A 19,337-nucleotide genomic window follows, 5' to 3' on the forward strand; every position below is an offset into this window, starting at 1 on the left:
AATCTATGCAGAATAAACCGCACATAACTCAGTTTCCTTTTTTTTAACTTTAGTCACTTGCTGTCATCCTATTGTTGAATGAGCTCTCTGTACAGTTTTACACATTTAAACACAGAAGTGCTTTTGTGAGCAACCAGTGGCACTTTAAACTACTGCTGCATATCTGCTACGGCAATATAATGGATTCGTTGCATACTGAATGTTAATTTTTTTTTCTCCTACAGGTGATATTTTTAGCTGCCATGCAGTTGATAATCCCAAGCCCCACTCCGAGCTTGAGATGCTCAGGCAATATGGACCAAATGTGCCTGAGCCCATCCTTCAGAAACTTGTGGCTGCCTTTGGAGACCTGAGGAGTTTAGCTGACCAGGGAATTATTAACTACCCTTATTCTACCAGAGAAGTTGTCAACATAGTCAGACACTTACAGGTATGGCAAACAGCCTTGCATAAAGGTTTAAAATGAACCATCAGTCTTGTTTTTTAGACTGCTTAATTTATACCAACTCTTTCAATTTCTGTATATACACTGATTTAGATGATATAACATGTTATAATCTAGATTTTAAGTCTGGAAGACCAATGAATATTTTATGTTTAGCCTTTGAAGGGAGTTTGATGAAGTTCTATGCCATGACCATTACCAAGGAGCCAGGAAATTTGGTGGAGGGTTTTTTTTGGTATAGGGGTGGTTGAGGGGAAGACAAGAGAGTGAGACTGTAAGGAAACTTTGTTACTATTTCACTTTATGCAACAAGCACTTTAGTATCTGAGTTAAAACAAAAGACTTGGGGATAGAAAATAAACTAGGAACAAACAGTACTGATTATATGCCTGTAAATACTGCAAGAAAATTTTATAAGATAGACTAAATGAACAGGAGAATGAAATGCCGTGTAGCTGTGTATAATGTGTAGTCTACATTGGTAAAGAAAACAGAAAACCTATGTAAGAACCTATTTATAACAAATAATGGTCTTTAAGCTAACAGTCACAACCTACTAACTCTTGGTCTTTGCCCCATCCCCAACCTTCCGAGGAAAACCTGCAAAGGAATACAGAAAACTTCATTCTGCCTATGAAACCATGATAAGTCCAGCTTGGATCCCAGAGGGCGTTACTAGTATAAATTTACACTGGTGTGAATTTAGCTGTTAATAACACTTGTTTTTTCCCCTGTGCTGTTCCTTATTTCTCTGTGCTCTATAGTTTTATGTTCTTTCTGTCTTTACTTATTCTGTTACTATTTTTTCATTTACTCATAGATGTTTGACTTCTCTACTCCTGTATAGTAATTCAATATTCTGCTTTGTTTAAATAGTACCTTTTAATTTGTTCACTCTGGTGTTCATTTGCAAGTCAGGAGATTTCTGAAATCAGTACAAATAACTGAGCACCAAGATCTAACATTTGATCTAACATTATTTAACATTTGAGAGAAGGAACTGTGCCCCCTCAAATTCTGATATCTGTTTAAAACAGAAAATCTTAAGTCATCAGAGCAAATGTTAAAAGAGAAAATGCATATATTCCTTCTATCTGGTTAGCAGGCAAGGCTGTAAATCCCTGCTAAATTTTACTGAATCATTATTGTTCTGTCAGTTTTGTAAATCTTTATATTGTGTATTTTATCACATTTGTAATAGGTTGTTTTTTTTTTTTTAATGCAGAAATTTCCCACCGAAGGTCTCTCCAGTGTGGTTAGGAACGTGTTTGACTTTGATTCCTACAACAGTGACATGAGGGAGATTTTGGTTAACACTTTGCACAAATATGGGATACCAATTGGAGCAAAGCCTACCAGTGTGCAGCTTGCGAAGGAGTAAGGCAAACTCACTGTTGATAAAATGCTGCTGAGCGTTACTGTTCTGGTTCTCACATGCTGATGATTCTAAATCTACTGTTAACTCTACTCAACTGAATTAATGTGGAAATTACTTTCCACAAGTAAACTTTTCAAATATATGTTGCTATTTGCTGGCTGGCTTTCAGTTAAATAGCGTTATTTAGAAGCCTGTAAATTGAGAATTTTAATTATTTTGAATGTTGCAAGGGTAGATGTATTATAATCAAATAAAGGGAAATATTTGTTTCTTTAACAGTCTCTGTCCTTTTGTTGAATTTGCTCTGACTGACTAGATTATGTCCTAATCTAGTACAAAATCTGTGCAAACATGGAAACAACATAAAGGGGTAACTGTCCTTAGTTTAGATGTTCTTATTTATGTCACCATTTATTTTTTTGTTATGATAGTTTCTAACTTTATAATCATATTAACCTAAGAGATTTTTGGTTACTTATTTTAGCTTGACAGATAAAAGAGGTTGTAAAAATAAGTGGGTTTGTTTCATGTGGACTGGTTGCCTGACTTTTATTTTATCATTACAGGCTATGTACTCAATCTTACCAAAGAATCTTGCATACATGGTGTTGACCAGAAAGATAGTTTACAGACTTTATTAGTAGAGTAATTCAGTCAATGCATATTCAGTAGAAAACAGTTTTAAATATGTATAAATTATTAACTTCTGATTATGAATCCAGTGCTTTGTGTATAAAAATAATTAGCATAAGTTCTTAAGGCACAATAATTACTTTTAAATTATTATTTAATTTAGCTTGTATAGGAGGCACTCTACCTTCCTTAGAAAAAATTATTAAATATAAATTAATGAATAGTTCAGCTATTTATTATTTATATCTACACATGTATACACATATATATCCTATGTATACATCATCCTCATTTATTCTTTGAAGTTATTATAAAATTTGTCAGAATACATGCCAATAACAATACATTGTTAAAGCTTTAACAATTTGCTCAAGGATTTCTTAAAAGAGAAACAAATATTTCCCTTTAGTGTAAAGGCTCAGGAGAGCCTTTATTAGATATTAGATATTGTCAGTGAATTGGTTTATATTAGATATTATCCGTGAATTGGTTTATACTATTGAGTGAGTAGATTATTTTTTAAGAGTGATTTGGTGTCAGTTTCTAATACATAAAGCTTTCTGAAGGATACTGTTTTACTAATTGATCAGCAGTGTTTGTGGCCATTTTGGAAATAGGTATGGTATATCTTCTATATTAGAATGTTCAAAAAATTGTCTTTAATATGCAAACTTGTTACTGCTCATGTTTTTTAAAATTTTTAAATACTGTGTTTTGCCATGTATAATGCACATCCACATTTTTATACACTTTTTTTTTCCTGAAAGGCCCAAACTTTCAGGAAAAAAAAATCTTTCAATTTAATTTTTTAATTCAATTTTTTATTTATGTTTAGAAACAAAACTGATTATCATATTACAGGGAATTATTTTGTGTACAGATATTATTATTGCTTTCTAGAGTTACACTGTTAATGCATAAACATAAATAAAAGAATGAAAAACATTTATATAGATATGGAATTAGTACTACCCATGTATAATGTGCATCCTTATTTTTCCCTCAAAAAATTGGGCAAAAAAGTGCACATTATACACAGCAAAATATGGTAAACTATATCTTTATTTTCAATTGGAAATAAGATGGTTTTTATTACCTTTAACAAGTTTATAATTAGAATTCTAGCTTCTTGGAAACCAGGCTTGTGACTTAAAAAATAACTTTTTTTTTGCACAATTTGGAATAATAATTAAAATACATATTAGTTGGTAAGATCAATCAAAAGAAAGTTGTTGGCAATTTTATTTTGTAAGGAAGACAGATGAAATGATTTAACTTATTTATTCCTGTCCTCAGTTCTTAAATGAAAAATTCTTGCCATGGCAAGTTAATTTCAACTCTGGCACTTACTAGTGGAGACAAAAGTACATCGAGCCTGGAAACAAGCTGGTCATACTTATGCTTAAGATGGGGATGGAAACAAGTAGTAGTCTACCCACAGCATGTAGCTAAAAATAGACTTATAGCAGATGTGGAGGATGAGGGAATTTTCCCCTTGGGGTGAAGATAATAGTACACTACAATTTGCACATTCAAAATATTTTTTCCTCATTTGTAAATTGCAATGTCTTCAGCCACTCAAAAGTAGTGACATGGTTTCGTCGCCCTTTAGTAAAATCTACAGGTTTCCTATGTCTATTTCTATCAAATTATCAGCCTTTTTCTTTGAGAGGGTAGTATGGTAAATTGAACTAAGCAATGGCTGATGAATTAAGTAGTTAGTTGTACTTTCAATCTGCGTGCCTGGCTCAGGGAGAAACAGATTTTACCCTGATGGTAAAACAAGGGTATTTTATTTTAGATATCATAATCAGGTAACTTATCATTTAATTAGGACATTTTTGAGAATGGAATGGGGTGCTATTAATAATAACTGTGTAAAAAGAGATATAAAATAAGACTGTCCTAGTGAGGCCAGAATATATGGTCATCTTCATAAGGTTAATAAGGTTCCTTCCTATTCTAAAATCCTTTGCATTTTAATGTAATCTTAATTTTCTCTCATCTGCAGAAACTAATAAAAAAGAAGTGATACTAACACTTTTCTTTTTCCTTGTAGAATAGCACACTGTTAATAGTAATCACATGGGCCTCTTAAGATTTAAAGTTGTCCCCATGCAGTCTTATGATTTACTTTGACTTTCTAGACCTTTTGCTAGGCCTTTCACTTCACTAGCTTTTTGCTAAACCAGTTCTTTGAGGCTCCTCCTGCCCACCTGTCCTGACACTGTTAGTCAAATAGATCCACCTTCAATTTCTCTTCCTAAGGAAGAAGGACAAAATGTTTTAATTACTATTAATATTATTTTTCTCTGAATGAAAATATTTTTGCCAAAACCTGTTATTTTCTTGTTCTGTAATCCAGCCACAGTGCTTACTGAATGGGAGCAAACTTACACTGAGTCCAGAATAAAATATGCACATTCCCACTTAAGATGTGGATGGAAAAATAGTTGGCCACTCACTGCCTCTAACTAAACAGAGACATTAGATGCTGTGGAAGAGGGAAGTTTTCATGGCAGCAGGTGATACTAAACCACTGTTTGTTCAGTCTTCTACAGACTTCCTTCCTCAGTGAAAATCAAAATATACTTTGGCTGTTCACTGATGTCCCATTAATGCTCTTCAGTAAAATTCCCAAAGAGAGGTGCTGTCACTTTCCCTTTTGTTCCCCTAAATAGTGCAGTGACAGAATGTATGTCAGTCTCTGCACATTTTTAAAAGGTCCACTGTGATATTCTGAGGTGAATGTGACTTTTCTTTACTAAACCTTTGCTAAACCTAGTACTTCTGGCCAAGTCTGACTGGGTGATTATTTTTCCATGTTTGATCACGCCTTCATGCAGCTCTTCTTCCTGACCTGCAGTATATTTCCAGATCTTAGAACTGCGGTCAGAAGTGGCTACCTACACCCCCACATTGCATTTGCCCCTGCCCACTGTTACTTCTTGAGGTTTTTTTTTAAAATTCCCTTTTAAGTTTCTAATATATAGGAAAGGATATGCCAAAGAGAAGTGAATATAACCAAATGAGGCTCACTGGGAAAAATTTAGGCAGAGATAGGAAGATTTGGGTTAAAAACTGAGCTGTTAAAAAAATAATTGGAGCTCTTGACTTTCAAATGTCACTTTTGACAAAAAAGAATGCACACACATATAATTAGGTCCCAGCACCCAGCCAAAAGCATATAGATTACCTACTGTAGCAAATATAGATATAAATTTCAAAGTAAACTTTGCTTATTTTTCCCTCAAATGAGCTTTTATTTCTGAAGTTTGTTTTATTTACAACTAAACATACTGTTAGCACATTAACTCTTCCAAGTTTAAATGTGTTTTCAGAGTGATTTATGAACTCTAACATGTTAGGAAAACATTTGTTTTAAAGGAAGAAAAACATCCTGTTTTTTTCTACCTCCATTTTAAGTGATGTATACAATATTTTATCTTGAATTTGTATGCCACCCTCAAACTGAGAGTTCCTAAGAAGAGAGAATTGTTATTTCATAAATTTGCAATAGAATATACTCTACTTCTAAATGTATTAATTAATAACAATAATGATGATGGTAATAAAAACACTTATAAACATCTGTGTGCCACGCATATTTCCACTCTCTTTCCGTGAATTTATATAATCCTCATAACAAACCTATCTATATAAATATTATTGCATTTGTGGATAAGGAGTTTGAGGCACAGAGAGGTTACATCACTTTTCTAAGGTTAGAAAGCTAATGGGACTGAACTGTAATATACATATTAATTCCAATTCTAAGGACAATATAAGCAGATTGATATTAAGATGCTAGGCAATTTCTAAGTCAGAGTTATTCTTTAGACTGAATATTACCAATAGATAGTTTAAAGGGCTTTGGGGTTTTAGGTAATCTACTGGGAAAGCATCATTGACCATGATGTCATACACGTATAATATACAAGTTCTTATTCTTCAGCGAGTTACAATTAATTCAGTTGTTGGGGGGGTAGGGGGAGGTTAGCCATATGTCACAGTCAAAAGGCAAAAGGTGGATTAATATAGACTTTTGGCACAACAAATATCATTTTAGAGATCTCTTCATTCCCAATTAAGCTTTCCCCTCCTTTTTATTTTATTTTTTTAACATCATGAGGGATCATGAAGTAAAACACATGAGGGATCATGAATTTTTATTTTAAAAAAATAAAATGAATAAAATAAAATGAATTCATGAATATAATGAATTTTTATTTTTCTGAAATAAAAATTCTAGAAAACTATTTGACTATCATATGTAAGAAGCATACTAACCATCATTTCTTTCTGATTAGGAACATTAAAGCAGTGTATATAATCTTTTCAAAGGTTGTAGTCATTTTGAAGTAAGTCAAACATACAGAGAAATTATTCCTATCTTCTTAAGTTATCTTCATGTATTTTTTTCTCTCCTTGTCTTCCATAAGAGGCACACATGTCTACAAAATATTTAAATGATCATCCTTCTTATTCCAAATTCTTTGTCTTTAGCTCTTTTTGTTTCTTTTTTAATGCTGCCTTGTATATTTGTAAGCCACTTTCATTTTTCTTCCCCAAAGCATTTATTGCCTATTTGTCACTGGCAAACTGCATATAACATACCAATCATTTCCTTGTATCAATCAAGTAGAATAAAAAATTGGAGGAAATTAAAAAGTTTTACCATGTAGGATTTCTTTGTGATGCATATTTACTAAAGGAAAAATGGATTTCCACTTAAATATAAAACAAATTAGGAAAAAGAAAACACCTATAGTTCCACTATCTGAAGATAACTGGTTTTAAATCCTTCTAGATATTATCTTGTGATTCTATGTGTTATTTCATACACTGAGAAATATTTCTGTCCAGGGCTTTTTGTTTGTTTCTTTGCTGAGTTTTTCTTCTTAATAGAAGAGACATATCCCTCAAAAGGGGTTCTTTTCAAAACATTTTATTCCGAAGTATCTTTCTTGAAAAGAAATTGATCTCTAATGAAATTAATTTGAGTACAAATGACACTACTCCCCAGTCCTACTTTTTTCTCCATTCTCCTTGAGATTTTTAAGCCTTAGATATTTAGTGTACACATAATAAACAGATTCATAAAGTACATAAGGTACTCTCACAAGGAATAAAAATGTTAATGCTTTGTGTCATTATGCATATGTGTAAATCTCATTATCCTTTTCAAACATACAAAAATGCTGTTGTTAGACAGACTGCACTTCTAAAAATGACTGTCATGTGAGACTTTAAAAGTGTCTGTTAGCTGGTAAAGAAGCCCTAATGGAGTCTTAAAACTACTCCTCAACCTCTGGCCAAGTTGGAGGCATAGGTAGACACGCTTTACTTCCTTGCACAAGAATAAGAAGGATAACAACCAATCTAAAAACAAAAAACAACCAGAACTTCCAACAACAAAGGAGTTAAAGAAGAAACATTCATCCAGATGGTTAGGAGGAGTAGAGACAGGCAGCTGGGGCAGAGAGGATGCACAGTGAGGCGACGGGGTGGCAGCAAGTGGAATGCGCAGTCCCACATTCACATGCAGTGGATAAAAACTGGGAGTGACAACTGGGGAGTAAGTAATCCCACCCCCAGGCCAGAGGCACAGTCCAGTGTTCCAGCACTGGGAAAATAAAGCCTCATAACCTTCAGCTATAAAAGCCAGTGAGGGTTGCAGCTGTGGAAGAAACTGCCAGTCTCAGGAAAGTCCATTTAAAGGGCCCAAAGGGTCCTGGAATATACACAAACCACCCACTTGGGGAATCAGCAGAAGGGCATCACCTAGAAGGGCTCCAGTCACTTACTGGAAGTGGGGGAGGTAGCTGAAAATGGGGTGAGAGCAAGGCAAGCAGCATTGTTCCCTCTCTGGCCCCTCCCCCACATACAGAGGCACAAAGCATTCAAGTGGGTTGCCTTGACCTGGTAAATACCTAAGGCTCCCCCTCTTACAACATAACAGGTGCACCAACACAGGGAGTCAGAGCAGTTCTACATAATACACAGAAACACAGGGAGGCTGCCAAATAGAGGAGACAAAGAAATATGGCCAAAATAAAAGAACAGGTCAAAATTCCAGAAAAAGAACTAAGCAACACAGAGATAGCCAACCTATCAGAAGCATAGTTCAAAACACTGGTGATCACTCTGCTCAGATAGATGATTGAGTACAGCCACAAAATAAAGGAATAAGTGAAGGCTATACAAAGTGAAATAAAGAAAAATATACAGGGAACCAAGAGCAAAGGGAAGGAAGCCAGAATTCAAATCAATGATTTGGAACAAAAGAAAGAAATTAACATTCACCTGGAACAGAAAGAAGAAACAAGAATTTGAAAAAATAAGGAGAGGCTTAGGAACCTCTGAGACAACTTCAAACATACCAACATCTGAATCATAGAGGTGCCAGAAGGAGAAGGGGAAGAGCAAGAATTTGAAAATTTATTTGAAAAAATAATAAAAGAAAACTTTTCTAATTTGGCAAAGGAAATAGACATACAAGTCCAGGAAGTACAGAGAGTCCCAAACAGGTGGACCTAAAGAGGGCCACACCAAGGCACATTGTAATTAAAATGCCAAAGGTTAAAGATAAGGAGAGAATCTTAAAAGCAGCAAGAGAAAAGAAGAGTTACCTACAAATGAGTTCCCATAAGACTATCAGCTGATTTCTCAAAAGAAACGTTGCAGGCAAGAAGGGACTGGCAAGAAGTATTCAAAGTGATGAAAAGCAAGGACCTACATCCAAGAACACTCTGTCCAGAAAAGCTGTCATTTAGAATGGAAGGACAGGAAAAATGCTTCCCAGACAAGGTAAAACTAAAGGAGTTCATCATCACCAAGCCCTTTATTTTTTTTAAACCAATTTTTTACAACATTTTATTTATTTATTTTTAGACAGAGGAGAAGGGAGGGAGAAAGAGAGGGAGAGAAACATCAATGTGTAGTTGCCTCGCACACACCCCCTACTGGGGGCCTGGCCAGAAACCCAGGCAAGTGCCCTGACTGGCAGTCAAACCGGCGACCCTTGGGTTCGCAGGCTGGTGCTCAGTCCACTGAGCCACACCAGCCAGTGCCATCACCAAGCCCTTATTATATGAAATGTTAAAGGAACTTATCTAAGAAAAAGAAGATCAAAACTATGAACAGTAAAATGACAACAAACTCAAAACTATCAACAACTGAACCTAAAAAAAAAAGCAAAAAACAAGCAAACAGCTAGAACAGGAACAGAATCATAGAAATAGAGATCACATGGAGGATTATCAGTGGGGAGGAGGAGGAGGGTGAATGGGGGAAAAGATACAGGGAATAAGAAGCATAAATGGTAGGTACAAAATAAACAGGGGGAGGATACAAACAGTGTAGGAAATGGAGAAGCCAAAGAACTTATATGTATGACACATGGACATGAACTAAGAGAGGGAATTGCTGGAGGGAATGGGGGCACTGGATGGAGGCGGGTGAAGGGGAAAAAAATGGGGCAACTGTAATAATATAATCAATAAAGTATACTTAATTAAAAACTACTCAGATGTCTTGATGACATCTCTATTCCCTCTTTGCTTTCAAGTACTTTAATTTTTTTAAATTTCATTTTTCAGGCAAAATAAGATAATTTTGAATTAACAAGGTCTAGGACCATATTGACAAATCTTTAATTAAATTTCATTAATATGTTCACATTTCTTTTGTCATTAATGTGATTTGATTAAAAACTAATTGATAAAAATCAGTAATCATATATATATATGCATACATTACATGCATTTGTTTTTTTTAATTGTTGTTCAAGTACAGTTGTCTCCATTTTCACCTCACCATGGCCCCCTGCAGCACCCATCCCTGCCTCCCACCCTTGCACCTACCCCCTTTGGCTTTGTCCATGTGACCTTTATACATGTTCCTTGATGACTCTTCCTCCTGACCTCCCTACCCCCCACCCCCCATTATCCCCTCCCACCTCCCCTCTGGTCACTGTCATTTTGTTCTTAATTTCAGTGTCTCTGTTTATATTTTGCTTGCTTGTTTGTTTTGTTGATTAGGTTCCACTTGGAGGTGGCATCATATGGTAATTGTCTTTTGCTGCCTGGCTTATTTCACTTAGCATAATGCTCTCCATTTTAAACAACTGAAGAACACAATGGTAGTGTTGATAGTAGTTGCCTTTGAAAGGCCCTGGAAAGGGAAAAAGAGGCCTCAATTTCTGTACTATTTTAATATTCTAACATGTATTATTTTCTATATTTTATTTTTTTAAATGTCCACAGATTATCTGGGCACTTGAATTTTTCATTTTGCTTTCATATTTAAATAAAATAAAAATTTTAAGGAAAAGGCCTACTCTGAAATTGCTATTTCTTGCCTCTAGTACAGCAAAGCTTATGCTACTCTAAAGGCATAACACTGGCACCCTTACTAAAGGCAGACAAGAAGTTAACTGATAAACTCAATGGCATTTCAACAAAATGTAAGTTTAACAATTGGTAGACATATCCAGGGAGGTTAGACAACACATTTCTACACAGCAAAAATTAAAATATTTGATATTTATCACATGTTTACTAAGGACTCTAAGCACTTTACAAATATCAATTTACTTAAACTATACAACAATTCTATTTTTTCTATGAGGCAAGTAATTTTTTAAATTTTATTACGTATTAGATATAGGAGTGTGTGTGTATGTGATTTTATTTTACAGATGAAGAAAATGAGTTTCAGGAAATTTTAAATATTTAACAAATTATACAACTACTAAATGACAGGATGAGGGGTTCAACCACAGATCTGTCTGTCCCAAAACCATCATCATTTCACTCACTCCACCATGTTGCCTGTACAGCGCTTTCTATGAGAAAAGCAATGCAATACAACACTGGATTGCAAGATTTTTAAGAGAATAGAAACTTTGGAACTTGTCAAATTTCATTTCCCACCATTTGTGGACCTATATCATACAAAATATGCTTGTAACTTATATATTAGTGGCTAGGTGCATTGTTTTAATCACAGTTTCCTTTAAGTTAATGCTATTTGTTATTCCATAAGTAAATAAAATATACTTTTTATGAGATGCAAGCAAATTCTCTTGCAATAACAATTTGCTTTTTGAAAAATAAAAATTGGTGACATTCACAAATTCCTCAAAATGAGTAGAAGAATTGTTTTTTAAGCTGATTCTACATAGAATCCTTTAGGTAGAACTACCATCCTTAAAATCATGCTCATCACTATAGTCAGCACTAGCAAAGTAATTATAAATCACTGTGCACTTCCTGTGTAGCCGTGAGTTGCTTCTAAGTCAGTACAATTTAGAGAGAGTTGGCCTGCATTTCGGGGCCAATAGCTCCCGTGTTCAAACATGGAATGGATCACCCAAGGGAACGGGAGTGTGTATCTCCTATAGAGTGAGTTCAGACAGACCTGGACCACTCTTATTGGGGAATTACTCAGGGGGATTCAAACTTGCAAAACTGGATTAAAAAATCTTTAAGTTCTTCCAACTCATAGATTCTATGATTCACTATCTCTAATTGAATTGGGAAGCTAAATAAGCAGTTATTCTCCTACCTTATGCCAGTAACAATTTGTTACTTTATCAGCCTGTGTCAAAAGCATATTTTAATAGAACTCCAATGAAAGTAGCTGAGATTGTTTTTTCTATTATAAGAGGTGTTAGTATCTCATTGTAGTGTGTATTACACGATCATTGATCTTTCCCTTTAGAGTAGTGCTAGGTGTGTGTATTGGTAGACAGCACAGCTTCATCTATATTGAATGTGTCTTTGAAAGGGTGTCTGTGTAGAACAGGTTTTCTATGTTAAAAATTTATCCTGTGTAATTGGAACATCAATAGCAGCTGCTGCTTCTCTGCCCAAGATTAACCATAGGGCCTCCAAAGTACCAGAGGCATTAAAAAGAGCATTCACAACCAGAGTCTTTCTCTTTTGATTAACTTCATTAGGTTTATCTTTGAAAATAGGAATGATTATCAATATACTGTTTGTCTCATTAAATTTTAAGACTCAAAGTTTTGTGCCTCTCCTTCCATTTTCCAAACAATTATATGCTATCATTTTCTTTTTGTATTTCTCTTAGTTTTTACAAATAAGTTCACAATATTGGTCATGGGGTTCTAAGGTGTGCAGTTCCACTCTGTATGATGATTTCTTTTTACTTCATAAGAGAGATCTTCGTTTTCAAGTATAATAAGGTTTCCATTATGACATCTCAGAACTATTATAAGTAGAGCAGTGATGTTAGGTTTTATAGTTGCATAGTCTTGGTCCCATATTATTCTTTTGGTGTATTATGAAGTAGCTTCACAGCCATTTCATTTGCTTTCAGCAACTTTAATGGGGGTGCAGAAAAAAATTTAAAAATATACCCAATATGCATAGAAAATGCCAAGATCCATAAATCTTTATACTCATCTTAAACAGTCTCACACAATTAACCTTGATCTGTTAAGCATTTGTGATACTTTGTGAAAGCCCGTCACCTGGCTGGATAGAAATGCCCAAACCCCACCTATAGCTAACTCTTTCAGATGCCTCAGAAAGTAGATTGCATCATTGGCTGAGAATCATGCAGTCAGGACACAGTGGGGAAGATTTGCCATTGCGGTGAGGAACAAGCAGGTAAGATGCTGGCAGTTCTAGTGTAACCAAGCATTCACTCATTTAACAAACACTGTCCAGCCCTTTTATGGTAGGGAGTCAGAAATATAAAGGTGAGGAAGGCTCAATACCTACTTCCAAGGAGGTGACTGTTAATTGGGAAAGCACTCAAGTAAAGAGTGACTTGGGTCAGCGAAGATGAGGGTTACTGCCTTCCCTGCCCTGGGGGAGCGTAGGGATAACCAACCCAAATCTTTCAAGGATTCCTAGGGGTTCTCCAGGCAAACAAGAGAGGAGAAACACTACAAGCAGAGTTTTAAGAGAGTGTGGTGCATTTTGGAAATTGCTAATGGTTTAGTGACGAAAATCAAGGATTAAGTGAAGTGTGGTGAGGCTACACAGGAGAGAAGAGTTGGGGGAATCATAGAAAAAATTTAAACCAGATTTTATTATAGTCAGATTTGTAATTTAGAAAGACCTTTTTTGTGTAAATGTACCTTAGTTTTTTGATCCACTCATTTGCTGATGGGCACTTCGGTTGCTTCCAGTACTTGGCTATTGTAAATTGTGCTGCTGTGAACATTGGGGTGCACATAATCAACAGAAGAAAAAAGCAAACAAAATATAACCAGAGACACTGAAGTTAAGAACAGTCTAACAATAGCCAGAGGGGAGGGGGACGGGACAGTGGGGAGAGGGGTTTACAGGAACTACTATAAAGGACACATGGACAAAATCAAGGGGGAGGGTGGAAGCAGGGGAGGGAGGTGGGTTTGGCTGGGGTGGGGTAGAGGGGTGGGGAGAAAATGCAGACAACTGTAATTGAACAACAATAAAATAATTTAAAAATTGAAAAAAATATATTTAAAAAAATAGAAAGGCCTTTTTTGGTTTTCTAAAGGTGATAAACTGAAAGGCAGTGAAACTGAAGGCAGGAAGACCCACGGGGCACAGCTAGAGGAATCTGCATGATGAACAATGGGGGCTTACATTGTCACAGTGAGAATGAAGAGGGACATGAGAGATATTTAGGTGACAAAACTGATGGACTGGAGTGTCAGAGATTCATTGAGTGAGATGTAAGCCTTCCCCCAGTGAATTGACGGTCTGGTTGGGACAACGTGTAAACTCTCAACCTTGTTATGCAATGTTATATTCAAAGCTACATTCACAGTAGGGTTATCTCATCCCATAAGTCCTTGTGAGAAAGAAATACAGAGGTTTTTTTCTCCCCCTGGGAAAATCTCCAACTGGAAGAGTTTCAGTCCCAGTCATTTTTGATGTGGATAATTACAAAAAGAATTTAAGATTAAAAAATACTTAAATGTGGTTAATAAAGCAGATGGCAAAAAAAGACTTTTCACAGTGAAACTTGAAGATGAGATCAAGGAAATGCAGGCCCCAGAACTGTAGTCTGGCAGCTTCTGTGAGGAGGAGGCAAGCCAGAGATGTGGAGCAAGCTGACTACATCTGCTTGGATGGAGGGACACTGGGCAGCAGCACTAGACTGCACAGTGTCCTTCTCGATGTTGGGTATTGGATTTGAAAAGTCTTGCTAAGAATAATAGCAAGTTCCCCACATCTTTTCCCATCTCATGCATCCAAATTACTCTTCATTTCTGTGTCCTTGACAGGGCTTAGGTGGCAGAGCTGCACAAGTCTAAGTTATAAAGTGGAAACCACGTGTCTAAATGCAGAACCAAGGACAGAAAGAAACAACAGACACATCCTCATTCACCAGCAATATGTGAGACTATAGGGGAGGGAGATTCAGAAGTTTCTAGTAAAAATGGAGGTTAACTGGGAATAATAATACCCATCCATAATTACTAATTTAAAGTGTTTAAAAGGGATTTTCTATAAGCCAGACGGTGAAGGACAAATACCATATGATCTCACCTTTAACTGGAACATAATAAATAGAAGAAAAAAGAAAACAAAATATAACCAGAGACATTGAAGTTAAGAACAATCTAACAATGGGCAGGGGGGAGTGGGGAGGGGACAGTGAGGAGAGGGGATTACAGGAACTACTATAAAGGACACATGGACAAAATCAAGGGGGAGGGTGGAGGTGGGGGAGGGAGGGGGGTTCAGCTGGGCTGGGGTGGAAGGATGGGGAGAAAAGGCACACAACTGTAATTGAATAACAATAAAAATTAAAACTAAAAAAAGGGATTTTCTATTTTAATTTAGTGTGCTGGGTTTGAAAATTTTTATTTCAAATAAAAATATGAGGGATTTCCTAAATTCACTTGTGATCTTGATCTCTAAAACTTTTATGCTCTATCAGGTCGTAAATTTGAAAATTGCCAATTATATAGAACTCTATGTCAGGAGTGCAAATTTACCATGGTATCCCAGAAGAACAAGAGATGCATTCTTCCCAGAAAGAAATATGGGAGAGGGATGCAAAGGGAAGTGATATTTGAATTGGGCTTTAAGAATGAGGATTTCATGAAAGACACACTAGCAGAAAGGAGCTCTAGACAGAGGTAATGGCCTCATGGAAGTGTGACCGTGCATAGCATGTTCAGGACTAGCAAGTAGCTGTTTGAAGTAGCAAAGACATAAATTGGCTGTGGTGTGAGAGGAAGGGGTAAGAGCCACAGGTGGAAATATTTGTCTGGGTTATTCTCTTCAGGCCCTAGTAAACTCAGCTGGACAATCCACCTTAATTGGTACTAGAGGTTAAATTTAAAACATTAGGAATGAGTGAGGCCTGCTAAAATTGCAGTTCTTTTTCTTCTCAAAAATGGTAACAGTTGGTGGGTTTCTGAGAGTTGATGGAACTACCCTGAAGGGTTTCTTTATTCCCATGAAAATTAGTAGTTCTTGTGGTAAGGAAATGTTTTAGGAATTGCTGATAATAGGTATGTCAACAACTTCCAATTACATAATGCCCCTAGAAAGATCCAAATCTTTTTCATGTGTTTCTTTCATACTCCAGAAATAGTACTGGCAAATGTTCAGAGAAGGCAGAAATTTACCAGAACGTACTCTTTAAAACCCCGGCTCACCTCTTTATGGAGACAATCTTAGACAAATCCCTTGTATGTCTTTCAGACTATATTACTTGACTTTCATGTCCATATGCATCATGTTATACATGCTTTAAAAAAATACTTTTTTTCTTTTTGTAACTGTGCAAGAGCTATAATTTGACCTGAGTCATGATTCAATATTCACCATTCTCATGAAATGTTAAAACTTTTCTTCCAGATTTTTGTTAATACTTCCACAAAGGATTAAGAAACATCACAACATATGAATTAAAATACTTTATTGTTTTAAGAAGACATAAATTCATGAATGACATTGAAGATAAAAAGTAGTGCTATTTATAGGCCTTAAATTCGTCCTTCTCCCCTATAAAATTAAATCCAGACACCACTCCTGCTCGAACTTTAACAAAGTTAAACAAAACAAGTGACAGGATCTTAAAACCATGGAAAATGCCATTGTTGTTTCAATCCAGTCAGGTGTAACTACTTAAGTCTCGTTGGAGTTGGATGACGTGTCTTAATTATGGAATATAGGATATTTTGCTAACTGGTTATTTAGAATTCTCTGCAAGTTAATGTTGATTATGCTTCAAATTCAAAGCTTGCTCATGTATCCAGTTTTAGTGCTTCTCTTTTCCCTTGACTACTAACTTATTGAACGGGAAAGAGTTAGTGACCATCAAATTTTTCCACAGCCTTACTAGGAGAGCTTAGTAGTGGAAAATAAATGAGAGGCTTTGGTTTACTTCAGTTGGCCAGCCTGGAGCCCACTGGAAAAGTCTGGAAGCAGCACTTCATGTCTCCAAGGAGCTGGATGAAGTCAGTTTGAGCAAGTCCAGAACACTTTGGAAATGTGACTTTTGGCTGTAAGTTGTGAATGCCCATACATAGCATCTCATGTGGTTCTGGAATAGATTCTATATGGGGTACCTGAATGTCCTTCCCATACCCTGCCAACCAGAGTGCTTCTTTTATATGGAACACAGGCAGCCTGTAATTTCCATGACTATTTAGAATGAGTTGGCAAGTTCAAACCAGATTTAATGAACATCCCTGGAACTGTCAGTAAAAACTAGATGCTGAGTAAAGTTACTTTTTCTCAAATGGATGAAATGCTTTGTTTTTTTTAGCATCTGTATGACATTTTTATGATTATTAAGGACATATGAGATCAATTTTAGGCTACATATTAACCTATCAATCAAGGATCATTTTTATTAAGCAGTTCTTTGCCTTTTAAGAAACATAAATTTCAAACTATATAACTACTGTCTTCAAAGAATGGGGTATATTTAGAACTTACTATTAAAAGCTAATTAATAAAGCATGCTTGTCTTTTTTTTTAATCTTTTATTCAAATGACCTTCAAAAGAGTCATTTTTGCTTGTTAAAGTGCATGTTATTTTTTTTAATTTTAATTTTTTATTGTTATTCAATTACAGTTGTGTGCCTTTTCTCCCCATCCCTCCACCCCACCCCAGCTGAACCCCCCTCCCTCCCCCACCTCCACCCTCCCCCTTGATTTTGTCCATGTGTCCTTTATAGTAGTTCCTGTAATCCCCTCTCCTCACTGTCCCCTCCCCACTCCCCCCTGCCCATTGTTAGATTGTTCTTAACTTCAATGTCTCTGGTTATATTTTGTTTTCTTTTTTCTTCTATTTATTATGTTCCAGTTAAAGGTGAGATCATATGGTATTTGTCCCTCACCGTCTGGCTTATTTCACTTAACATAATGCTCTCCAGTTCCATCCATGCTGTTACAAAGGGTATAAGCTCCTTCTTTCTCTCTGCTGCCAAACAAAATATCAAGAAGGATATTGTGTCAGTTAGCATGCCTGTCTTTTAGGGTACCTATTCAATTGGTAGTATAGATATTTTTGTTTTTTGTCTATTTTCACTCCAGAGCGCCAAGGTAAGGCAAGGCTATTGAATCTACCACTGACTCCCCTCTACTTGCTTCAGTGATCACCAGAGACTCCCCAAGCTCTAAGGAACTTTGCAGATCTTCCCCTTGATTTCACAAGGGGAGAAATTAACATTCAGAGACATAAGCCACCTTTTCCTCTCCAAAGTCTGTAGAGTTAGTTGCTAAAAAAAACTAAAACTAGAACCCAGGTCTCCACCATTCTATTGTACTATGTCTTCTCTGCTAAAAGGAAATTAGGTATGTCTTCTTACTTCATTTATCTCCTTTGATATTTGGAGACCTAATTCTCCTTTGGTGAACTGCTGAAAGCAAGTGAAGAATAGTTTATTTTCTAAATAAGGAAAGACCCAGTTTATGACGTGTTTTCAAGATCTCTATTACACTTAATAGATGGAACACAATAATAATAAATCCCCTTTCTCAGCACTCTTTCTACCTCATTTCCAGTAAAAACATAGAAGTAAGTGTGACCAATCAAAATAATTTAAAATGTATTTAAGGTTATAGATACAAAAAGCACCTACTTCCTATTAAGAGATTTTTGTCAGATGGCGTCAAAGAATTTCAATGTAAATTTCTTTCCTTTTCTGTTAATCACAAATGTTCCAAAGGGCCAGAGTATATTCTACAAGAATGCTTGAATCTGTTATTTTATGCAAAAAATGCCTGAGCTTTACATGGTCTTATTAAGCATATGGAAATATTGTGTCAGACTTCCCTTACTGAAAATAAAATGATTTCTAAATAAAAATATGTACTTTTAATGATCATCAAATTCATTCCAAGCATGCATTTCAATTTATAGCTAATGTGCATTATTTTAAAAGAAATTTAATTCTGAATCATTGTTTGCCTTAATTTATCATGGAATAAGAAATTTCTAATGAATTAAATGACAAATTGATAGTTCCTTTTTAAAGATTCAAAGAAAAGATAGTATGATTTAAAAATGAAGGCTTCATTCTCAAAAATTTATTTGTGATTTTATACCTTAGCATTGCCATATGTGTTTTGGCAAGTCACTTTCTTTAAAGGTGATTTTAAATTGAAATGGAATCTGAACACAAAATAATTCCATTAGAAATCAGGTTAGGAGCTCCCCTGGTGAGTATAATGACCAAAGTAGCCTTGAGGGGCTTTCTGGGTGCTGGCGATGCTCTGTTTCTTTGGGTACTGGTGTGTTGAGGAATAAGTGACACATTTATGTGAATGTTTCTGTATATACTATTTCAATTGAAAGTAAAAAAAATTAAGGTGCTAAAATAGAGTCAATGAAACATGCCCTCTACAACGTACAAACATGTGTATTATTTATTGTTTGACTCCAGAT

At 35.6% G+C, this 19,337-nt stretch overlaps 1 protein-coding gene across 1 annotated transcript in view; it reads left to right on the forward strand.

The window, feature by feature from the left end:
- Positions 1 to 19,337, forward strand: part of VWA8 (von Willebrand factor A domain containing 8) — a 388,865-nt gene that overhangs the window by 209,106 nt on the left and 160,422 nt on the right. Inside the window, exons 25-26 of the mRNA XM_024569321.4 lie at positions 225 to 430; positions 1,671 to 1,822. Of these exons, the coding sequence (XP_024425089.3) occupies positions 225 to 430; positions 1,671 to 1,822 (358 nt within the window). The remainder of the gene's footprint in view (positions 1 to 224; positions 431 to 1,670; positions 1,823 to 19,337) is intronic.

The sequence above is a fragment of the Desmodus rotundus genome, chromosome 13, assembly GCF_022682495.2.
Source record: "Desmodus rotundus isolate HL8 chromosome 13, HLdesRot8A.1, whole genome shotgun sequence".
NCBI classification, from domain to species: domain Eukaryota; kingdom Metazoa; phylum Chordata; class Mammalia; order Chiroptera; family Phyllostomidae; genus Desmodus; species Desmodus rotundus.